Source organism: Camelus ferus, chromosome 16 (assembly GCF_009834535.1).
Source record: "Camelus ferus isolate YT-003-E chromosome 16, BCGSAC_Cfer_1.0, whole genome shotgun sequence".
In the NCBI taxonomy this organism is placed as follows: domain Eukaryota; kingdom Metazoa; phylum Chordata; class Mammalia; order Artiodactyla; family Camelidae; genus Camelus; species Camelus ferus.
In genome coordinates, this window is record NC_045711.1 from 4,520,398 (window position 1) to 4,531,697 (window position 11,300).

Genomic DNA, 11,300 nt, shown 5'->3' on the forward strand with positions numbered 1-11,300 from the left:
GGAAGCAGTGTTATTCAACTAAAGTGGGGTAACTGAAACCCATGTGTATTGGAGACATGCAAAGTAAGGACTATATGTACAAGAGCTGAGGACATTATTCACAAGCATGTGGTACAGTGACCAAGAAAGCTTGTGCTTAATAATCACATTCTATCAACTTTAAACAATTTATGATCTCCGTTGTAAAAGGAAACAGAGATTTACTTCCACTAGCTTCACGGGCTAGGTGAACGATCTCTCACAGATCACTCTTTATAGCCATGTCAAGCTGTGGTAAAGTCCTACGTTTCTTAAACTGCTTTGGCCCCTCTCACATTTACATAATTCTATTTACAATCAGACTGAAATAGATGGATACATCCCAGCTTGGAATGTTTGGCCTTAGGACTTCGTTCTTGATATAGGCCAGCTCACTTCCTGACCCAATAGAAAACCCAAATCCTCTGTATCAAAGGCCTATGGCTCACTTTCTTGACATGAGAAACAAGCAAGTAAAATGATAAAAAGGTAAAATATCAAATTATGGAATACTTGAGTCCGGCGATCCCCATCAAAGCACAGTACAGACGTAAGAGCGCACTGGCTTTCACAACATGTTCTTCTTTCAGCCCCGAGTACACAGACACGTTGGGCTCCAGCTCCATGTCCGCTTCTTCCACAACGCGGGTACTTCTCACTGTGGGGAGAATGCCCATCAGCTCCAGAAGAAGCTGCCTTCTCATTTGCCAAAGGACAGAACTACTGGTCTCTCTTTTTCTCTGTAAGAAATATGGACCACAAAAGGAAGAACGCATGGAGCACTTACTAAGTCAAAAAGAAGCCCAAACAAAGCTTTCCAGTTAAACACTTGAAATGACCCACCTGAGGAGGCTGTCGTAACTGCAGGATCTCATTTTACTCAGTCGCACAAACCCTAAACTCACTGGCTCATGTGACGAATACTCTACCCGCACTAATTTGGATTGGTTGTACTGAAAACACCCATTAATGGCAATTTGAACTGTAAAATGTCACATGAATGATGCTTTCAAATACATAATGATTAGGGGAGTTGTATGTGGTGTAATCAAAGTGCTCAGATTTTGGAGACAGAAGATCTTAGGTTCAAACAACAGCTGTGCTATGAATTGACCGTGCACTGTTAGTTACATAAGCTAACCTATCTGAACCCCAATTTCCTTAAATGACAAGGAAATGAATATTATTACTCCTGTAATTAGGAGTTTACAAGTCTCCCACCCCCACAGTTCTTCGGGCAGGGATAACGTCCAGTCCTCTCTTACTCAGCAGGGCCTGATGTATTGTGCCTGACATATAGTGAGCACTCAACAGCTGTTAAATGGGTGAATGAACGAACAAAGATAATAAATATGAAAGCAGTTCTAAATTGTAAACAACTAGGCAAATGTTAGTTATTATTTTTAGAGTGTTTCAAAGTAAAATATGATAAGCCTGTTTTAATAGTAACATTAGGTTCAATATAAGAAAAGTTTATTGCACACAGAAGACAATTTCAAACAAAAGGAACATATCAAGTGCTCGGCACAGTGCCTGACATATAGAAAGTGTACAACAAATGTTAACTTCCTTTTCAGAAGTAAAGTTTAAAATCACCTTTTTTGGGGGAAAAGGTATAGCTTAGTGGTAGAGTGTGTGCTTAGTGAGCACAAGGTCCTGGGTTCAATCCCTAGTATCTCCATTAAAAATAAACAAACAAACAAACCAAATTACTGCCCCCACAAAAAAAATAAATAACTAAATACAATTAGTTTTCAAATAGGCTAGAAGTAAAGTAAAACTTGCATATAGAAAAGTATGGTGAATTAGTGGCATTTAAAAAAAAAGACTGAAGGATCTAAGCAGTACACATGCTACTATCAAGCTCACTGACCTCAACCAGTTCAAAACCATTCTGCATGAGCTCCTTTGTAGGAATAGGACTCTATTCACAGAGTTGGCATGAGAAGTTTTTTGATAAAGTGCAAAATTTTGCAAGTTAAAAACCATTAGAAAATACAATATATATTCATCAGCAGATGAATGGATAAACAAAATGTAGTAGGTATATATAATAAAACATTAGCCTTAGAAAAGGAAATTCTGATCCATGCCACAACTACGGATGTTGAAAACATTATGCTAAGTAAAATAAGCCAAACTCAAAAAAAAAAAAAAAAAAAAGAAGAAATATTGTATGATTCTATTTATATGAGGTATCTAAAGTGGGCAAATTCACAGAGACAGAAAGTAGAAAAGAGACTATCAGGGGCTGGGAGGAAAGAAGGATGGGAAATTATTGTTCAGGGGGTACAAAGTTTCTGTTTGGGATGATGAAAAAGCTCTGAAAATGATTAGTGGTGATGGTTCAACAACACTGTAAAGGTACTTAATGCCACTGAACTGTACACTTAAAAATGATTCAGATGGTAAATATGTAATATATATTTTACGATAATAAAAATATTTGTAGATATAACTACATTAAAATTACAGATTAAATAACAACTTATTTTGAAGACCTAATGAACCAAGTTTCATGAGTCTGATCCAGAAACCTAGAGATTACCAAAACTCTTTCAAGGGATCCAGAAGATCAAAAATATTTCCTTACTAATACTAAGATGTCATTGGCTTTTTTTTACTCTCATTTTCTCACAAGAATGCAGTGCAATTTTTCCAAAGGCTTCTATTAAGCCAGACATTAAAGAGATTTGCAAAAATGTACAATAATACCAATCTTCTCACTAAATATTTTTTGTTCTCGAAAATATGGTTGTTTTTCATTTTTAAAAAATTTACAGTCATATTTAATAAAGTTATTGTTATTTTTAAATAAATTAAATAAACAGTTCCAAAGTTTCAGTTTTCATTTCCAATATGATAAATATCAATAGATAAAAGCTTATAAACAAAAGCTCTTTGGTGTCATCATGATATTTTTTTAAATGGTAGGAGGTCCTGAGACTAAGAAGTTTGAGCGCCATGGGCTTAATGACACCATTCTAAGCGTTTCTTCCTCTTTTACTATCTACCAAAATATCCTGATCCTTGGCCTATACAGATATTTCTCTCTCACCTGCTGTCCATTTCGGATAAAAGTTCCAAACCAAGTCCGGACTTTCGCATTTGTTCCAAGAAGCAGACCACTAACAAAACAAACCAAGTCACTCACTCCATCTTCACTAGCTTCATTTTTAGTATGATCCAATGTCAAAGCCACTCCAAGACCAGGCAAGTGACATTCTTCCACCTAACACAGCAGCGAAAACAAATTGAACAATTGAACTCATTAGCATAAGGAAAGGGGCCAGGATGCTTCAGAATTGAAAGCACCTAAAGTTTAGAGGAAGACATATCACAAAATAGAAAAACCCAGAAAGCAGGTAACACATCCATAATTCTAAATCTCTGTAAGATTCTAAAACCATTTCAAAAAAAGTTCCTGGTCCTAATATAAAGACTTTTGTCTCATAAAAATAATAAGATCTCTTACCACCATGCCTCGGACCTTGAGGGCCTGAGAAGGATTCATTTTACATAAGAAGCGTAAGGCATCTGTCCTGCGCCTTCCTCCAAGACTTTCTTCATCCTGTCGTTCTCCATTTTTGATCAGGCCCCTACAAACTGAACATTTAATAGTCTCTATTACTTAAAGCTTTGTAAGTAAGATGTAAGAAACAATTTTTTCAGCCTTGAGAATCAATTGTTTATGTAGATTAGACACTATAGAAGAAAAGGATCAGGAAACTTGAAACCAAATAATAGAAACTGGTCAAAATAAACCAAAGAGTGAAAGGACACTGCAAAAATGAACAGTGATCTGTGGAACATCAGTCAAACATATTTGTAATTAGTGTCTCCGAAAGAGAAACAAAATGAAAGACAAATATGTATTTGAAGAAATTTTTCCAAATTTGATGAAAACTAAAAACCCAGAAGTTCAATAAACTCCAAACATAATAAACACAAAGAAAATCATACCAAGACACATCATGATCAAATTTCTGAAACAGTAATAAAGAGAAGATCTTAAAAATAGGCAGAAGGAATTAAAAAAAATAAACAAAAGTAGACAAAGGGAAAAAAGACACATGTATAGAGGAATAGAGATAAAAAGTACCATAGACAACAGAATGGCATCCTTAAAGAGCTAAGAGAAAATGTCAACCTAAAATTTTATACCCAATGAAAATATCTTTCAAAAATGAAGGCAAAATTAGGTTTTTGTTTTTGGTTTTTGTTTTAGGAAAAAAGCTGGGAAAATGTGCTACCAGGAAACCTGCACTTAAGACACATTAAGGGAAGTTCTTCAAGCTAAAGGGACATTATACCATATGGAAATGGGGAGCCACACAAAGGAATGAAGAGCACCCAAAATGGTAAATGTGGATAAAGAAAAAGACTTTTTTCCCTTATGTGTTCAAAGTCTTTAAAACATAAGTAACTGTTTAAAGCAAAAGTAGTAACAATGTACTCTGAGGTTTATAACACATGCAGAGTAAAACCTATGACAACAATGGCACAAAGGACAGGAGGGGGAAATAGAAGTATATTATGTGACACATGAATAAGTATAAAATCATTTGAAAGTAGACTGCCCTAAGATAAAGGATGCATACTATAAACCCTACAACCAAAAAGAAAGAAAGAGCAAAGAAGTATCACTAATAAGACAGTTAGTAGATAAAATGGACTCCTAAAAAAAATCCAATCCAAATAAAGAAAGGAAAAGCAAATGAAGAAAAAAGGGAAAAAACAGAAAACAAAGAGCAAGATGATAACCATCACAATAATTGAATTAAACGATCTATGTAAATGGTCTAAGCACTCCAATTAAAAAGCAGACTGCCACTTAAAAAAAAAAAAAATCAACTGCACCCATCCTCAAGAAATCTACCTTAGAATTTTTTTTTAATTTACAAATGCATACACCAAAAAAAAAAAAAAATGCATACACCATGCAAACACTAACTGTAAGAAAGCTAATATGGCTGTATTAATAACAGGAAAGTAGACTTCAAAAGAAGGAAAATTACAAGGAATAAAGGACATTTCATAATGAAAAAGAAAAAGGCTCAATCCATCAAAAAGATATAACAAACCCTAAATGTACATGGACCCAGTAACAGCTTCAAAATACATGAAGGACAAACTGACAACTGAAAAGAAAAGTAGACAAATCCACAATTTTTCTTGGAGTCATCAACACTCCTCTCTCGGTAACTGATAGAACAAGCACACAGAAAATCAACAAGGACACGGTATACAAAGGGCTTTTACATACCAAGTAATATTTAATGCATCTCTTAGAAACACAAGGGAAATATTATCAGTATCTCCATTCTATAGACGAGAAGATAAGTATCTTGATGGAGATTACACAAGGAGTGTGTGACCAGAAATCATGACCCCCAGATCTAGCACTTTTTCCTCCGTGACTCTCAATTTACAAATTGCCTTGCTCAATAAATGTTATTTTTATATCACTCAGACCCAAACAACAATCTTCAATCACCAGCAGTTTGAAATAGAGGTGAAAATTTCAGTTGATTTTTCTCAATTTCTACCCTTTACTTTTCAGCAAACTGATAGCAATAAGCCGAAAAAACAGAGTTCTGACTCCCGGTATTTCTGATCATATATACGTCGTATTGACCTCTGGCTGTTTCACAGATGTATGTCTTCTCCCCTTCGTTCCCTGAACGTAGAGATTATATCTTCTATTTCTTTAGTATTTTTTACTTCCCTATTATAGATTGGTGACTAAGGGCAAAAAAAAAATATTTTTTGCTACTCATTTATTGTACTTAAATTTGTAATCTCAAAACAATTTTGAATTCTTTAAACTCAGTATTTCTACAATGAATACTAATAAATTTTCAAAAAACAAAATCTCAAATAAAACCCTGTAAATGTTTCTTCTTAGCTCAAAAAAAAAAAAAAGGTCCTATACATGCTCGTGCAAATCTCTTCAATATCTCATTTTAAAATTACATTTACCTTCATTAAAACTATCAGGAACATTGGCCACCAACAGACACAAGAACCAGGCACCATTTCTGACGTGCAGCAAGGCTTCAGCTACATCAACTATAGGAAGCAGTGAAGGGAGCTCTGCAAGAAAACAAAGCCAGTGTTACTGGCAAGGAGTACTGACATTTCACTGTATTGTACATTAAACGTCTTTTGACATTTCACCGATGTTCTCTAAAAGCAATTAAATTAGGGTGCTTACTTTTCATAGTCCAGCGCTAAATTGTCCAGCAGGAAAGCCACCAGCCACATATGACTATTAAAATTTAAATTAAATTAAAAATAGTTCAGTTCCTCAATTACACTAGCCACATTTCAAATAATCCATAACCACATGAGGCTAGTGGCTACTGTACTGGACAGAACACTGCCATCACTGTGGTGGACAGTATTGGTCAAAAAAGTTTTTTTTTTTCCATGCAGATCTCTGCAGTTTTATGTCTTGTATCCTTTAATTCTGATCATACCTACTACCTATTATAAGGAATCTGGAAAATATAAAAAGTGCAAAGAATAAAAATAAAATCAACTTTAATCCCTTCACTCAAATTTACTAATTTAAAATATTTTATTTTAATCCCCCAATGAGTATCACTTTTAACAAATCTGGGATTATATTCTCCTTGCCATTTTGCCCCTTGTTTTTTTCATTTAACACATTATGAAATATTTTTGAAAGTATTAAATTTCTTCAAATACACCATTTTGATGGCTGAATAACATGCCGTACTATGGAAATAATATAATTTACTCAATCATTGTCCTACTAGTAGTCATTTTTGACCTAACTTTTTAAGGTAAATTTTTTTCCTTTCTTTTTCAATAAGGTATACATTTTTAATTAGGTGACCCTTAAAATAACACAACATTCCAGGTTAAGAAGTTACACAGTAGTTAAGAAGTACAAGAAATTATATCTTAATGTATCAGCACTCAATACCGTACCTGCTTGTAAAATACAAAGCACATCCGCAGCTTCCTCTAAATAGACTGGACTCTCAAATAGCTCAGATGACTTGAAAAAAAATTCTCCACTCGACTCAGAGACCTTAAAAAAAATGAACTCTGTTAATTTCAGGTGATGAATTAAATCCCTTACTATTTCTGTAATTATTTGTTGCGCTTACAGACCATGTCTCTTAATATGTCAGTAGTATTCTGTAGAATATGCCATATTGGATGAATCTGTACCAGTTGAACTACAATTAGTCAGTCACATTAAGTATTATTCCAGTATGGGTCTTGAAAAAATTATTTCTATATAAAAATGTCGAGACTCCTGGAATTAAAGATAGGACGAGCCAAAGAAATGAACTAGGAATGCCACCTACAAAAGTTGTAGTTCAAAAAAAGCTAAAAAACTATAAACTTAAAGCAGTATAACAACTATAAATTCATGTTCTGAATGAACTGTGGGAAAAACAAATTATAAAAATGAAGTCAATGAAAGTACTAACTTTTTTGAAAATTTCCTACAGAAGTTTCGTCCCTACATTTAACACATGCGGAGGAGGGCTGAAATGAAAACCTGGAAGCCTCCCAGAGGAGGAAGCTCACTTATTTTATTAGAGCCATCAAGTGAGGCATTAAGAAAAAGCTGTAGGAAAATATGAGTTAAAATTAAAGATTAAAATTAATTATTTAAAATTAAGACATTTGCTTCTCAAACTCTGGGGCCACTCTCATGTAAGACATTTTTATATGAAGATCCAATTCAGTTCTCTGTATGGTAACCTCCGACACTTCACAAATTTAAAATTCAGAGTTTCAATTAACCATCATTATCAAAAAGTCCATGACCCAAAGGAATCTATGTACACCTGAAACTAATACAATGTTGTAAATCAACTACGTTTCAATTAAATACATAAATAACCTATCATTTTGCTGAGATGAGAAGTTGAATAACCTTCATTAGCGCACAGGAACAATTCAGGCATCTAGTGAGTGAGGCTGGCCAAATGTCCTTCATCCAAACCTGCTCTGATCCTCCTCACCCTGTTATGTATGAGGTAAGTAATTCGTTCAGTGTCTACAGGAACCACATACATTTTTCACAATATTTCATGGGGGAAATTATATCCTATAGAGATATTATCAAATTTGGTCATCTATACAAGTCTTGAGCTATATATCCTTCCAGATATCAAGAAGCCATGGTAGGGACTCTACACAGAAAAAACAAAACAAAACAAAAAACACCCTTATGATAGAGAATACAGAATAGGCATAAACGAGAGAAAATAGTAATTAAAAACAAACAGCCTTCAAGGCAGGCATTTAATATCCTTCCAAGCCTTTGAAAGGAAAACGCATGACAACTAGAACGAAGTGTACAAGAGGATGCAACCTGCCGGTCTTCTTGCCTGTTTCTACTTTCTATGTGTAGACATCAAAGCAGGCATATTTCAAGCTGTTATGAGAATAAATGCACCTTGTTCATAATTGCCAACAGTTCACTAAGCACAAGACGCAGTCGGCGAGGGGAATCACTGTGTTCAAACTCTAAAGTCAGTCCGTGCTGAAGCTGAGATACCAGGATGCTCTCTCCACTGCCTCCACCAAGTTTATGCCTAATAAAGTATAAACATGTAAAACAATTATGAGAACACTGGCACAGAAATAACAGCATAAAAATTATCTTTTATAGAAATAATTTACAAAAGGATGTATGAATTCTTTTCATATATTTCATGAATGTATTACTACTGAGATACTATTTAGTTCATCTATTTCGGGAATTCACAGCCTATATAAAAACTCCATCACAAGTGATGGTTAACACCCACTTCCATTAACAACTGTGGCTCATTACTGGATTCACAGTGGGCAAGGATGGATGAAATATATGCCCAGAATTTTGGGGAATCAGTGAAAGCTTAAAAAGCCCCTTAGGAGATTCCAATAAATCCTTCTACTCAAGAACTTACCCTACCCACTTACCACCGAGAGTAACTGATCTAATCAGTTTAGCCTGAATACAACACTGTATATAGCCAGTTTTCTGCACAACATTTTACAATATGGGATTCCAGAGATCCTAGAATTTTAACTATAAATAAAAAAGAACTAAGAAAACTGCTCTCCAAAGTTTAGAGTGCAATAAGAAGCCCTAAAAGCTCCAAGAAATATCTGATTCCCTCTTCTTTAGCAAATCCAAGTAAATACCAATCCACACACTGTACAACATTACATTACCTAAGCTGCTGTTCTTTGCTGGCATCTTGTTCTAAAGCATGGAAGTCCACAGACAATAATGCAACAATAGAATTGACAGCTTCCACTCCGGAGAGAAGACGAAGGATGAGTTTTTTATCCTGAGCCCAGCTTTGGCTCTGGTCAGCAGGTGCACAAAGTGCCATCCGCACTAAGCAGGGCAGGAGAAGTCTTAATTCTGGATCACTTAAAGATGCCAAACGAACAACATCCACCTTCTGCATTGCCTCAAAAGCAAAAGGACTGACAAACTGAAGGCTTGTACACTCAGTCATTATCACTGTTGATCCTAGTGGTTAAAAAAAAAAAAAAAAAGACAAATTAAAGGAGAGGTATAACTCCACATGTATGAACGCCCATCTTTTTAAGAACTCTGAAAAATGTGCTCTATCTTTAATAGGTCTCAATGCTGCCAATATTTCTGATACAATTAAAGGTCCCCTATGTTTCTACTGACATCTGGAAAATAAGAAAACAGAGTATACTAATGTCTCTTCCAGCCTTAGGGATCTTCTGTTCTAATACTGTCATTTTACAAAGGAATATGAAGCCCAGAGAGATTAAGAAACAGGCCGAGAGTAGTACTACCAGTTAGTGGCAAAATCCAAGGCTGAACCCTCATCTACTAAATCCCAGTCCAAGACTTTCTCCACTAACCAGTCATGAGTGCCACCGTGTAAATAAAAGTAAATGAATAACGTCATTAAGAATGCTCCTCTGGGGGATATAGCTCAAGCGGTAGAGCGCATGCTTAGTATGTCCTGGGTTCAATCCCCAGCACCTCCTCTAAAAATAAATAAACCTAATTACCTCTCCCATTCCCACCAAAATTAAAAAATAATTAGATAGTACAATGATAAATAAAAATATTAAAAAAAAAAAAGAATGCTCCTCTTCTATACCTCTTTAGTTTCACATGCCTACCCAACATATATAAAGAACTATGAGGGTTCTCTTTCCCACCCTCCACGAGTCGGTGGAAGCACTGGTAAATCGCCTCACTAGCCAGAAGCAATGTCAGGTTCAGCGCTCTGGAGACCGTAACACTATCCTATACCGTCTGTTACTTGGTTTAAAAAAAAAAAAAAAATCCAGCTGTGGCGGTGAAATTAGCTATGGTAGAACGCGGAGTCCCACTTGGGCACTTCTCTGTCTTCAAGAATAATCAGAAACAAACAAAAGGGCAGGGAGCAGGGAGCCAAAGCCATGTCCTCTGAGACCTACAGACTAGCAGAATCGTGGGTTACAGAGCCGCGGGCAGGAACGTGGGTTTGCTTACAAGCAAGAGGAGCTGGCCTTTTAACAGAGGGGCGGGCTGAGCAGAGGCGCCCAGACCTGTGTGCTCACAGGTTTCGCCCCGGGCGGAACTAGAACCAGTCAGTCCCTCTGGCTGGGAAAAGTCGGGCCGGTTGCGGACCTGGACCCCGGACGCTGAGGCCTGAGAAGCGGAAGCTTCATACCTTAAGATCTACCCTCCAACCTCCCGGGGCCCCACCCGAATTCCGCGCCCTAGTGGCGGGACGCCGTGGAAATCGAGAGCGGGGTCCGAAGTTGGGCCTAGGCGATAATCCGGATTCCCCAACCCCAGCTGTGCCCTGAGCCGGCCTGGCACCAAGATCACAGACGCCACGACCAGTCGTGCCAGTGGTGCGATGGGGGCTGGATGGGAACACTGCACAAAGGCAGAGCCCAGACTGAAGAGAGGGGAAAGCGGAGGGGACTCTTTCAACCTGCACAGAGCACCTTCATTCATCCCCAGCGTCTGGCTCCCGTCGGCCACCGTACTGAACTGAGCAGAAGGGTGGCTACGAAAGGAAATCCAGAGGCGTTGGCGATGACGCAACGGCGCGCGTGCGCGGCCCCACCCCTTCCTCCCCCGCCCACCTTCACCCTGGAAGATGCAGGACGGTACTGTCTTCGAGTCTGTCTTTCCTCCAGAGCCTATCAGCGGAGTCTTTTCAGGTGAATAGTTAAGCCCCTCCGAACTGGAGTTTCATCACCACAGGATTATCGTCGCATTCAAATGACTTAACGTATGTAAAAGAAATGTT

General features: G+C 37.1%; 1 protein-coding gene across 1 annotated transcript in view; it reads right to left on the reverse strand.

Moving 5' to 3' along the window:
- Positions 1–11,038, reverse strand: part of INTS2 (integrator complex subunit 2) — a 44,036-nt gene extending 32,998 nt beyond the window's left edge. Inside the window, 8 exon segments of the mRNA XM_032498374.1 lie at positions 532–758; positions 3,077–3,250; positions 3,494–3,624; positions 6,001–6,114; positions 6,979–7,081; positions 8,468–8,606; positions 9,232–9,538; positions 10,993–11,038. Of these exon segments, the coding sequence (XP_032354265.1) occupies positions 532–758; positions 3,077–3,250; positions 3,494–3,624; positions 6,001–6,114; positions 6,979–7,081; positions 8,468–8,606; positions 9,232–9,538; positions 10,993–11,002 (1,205 nt within the window). The 5' untranslated portion in view covers positions 11,003–11,038.
- Positions 11,039–11,300: the final 262 nt, after the last annotated feature.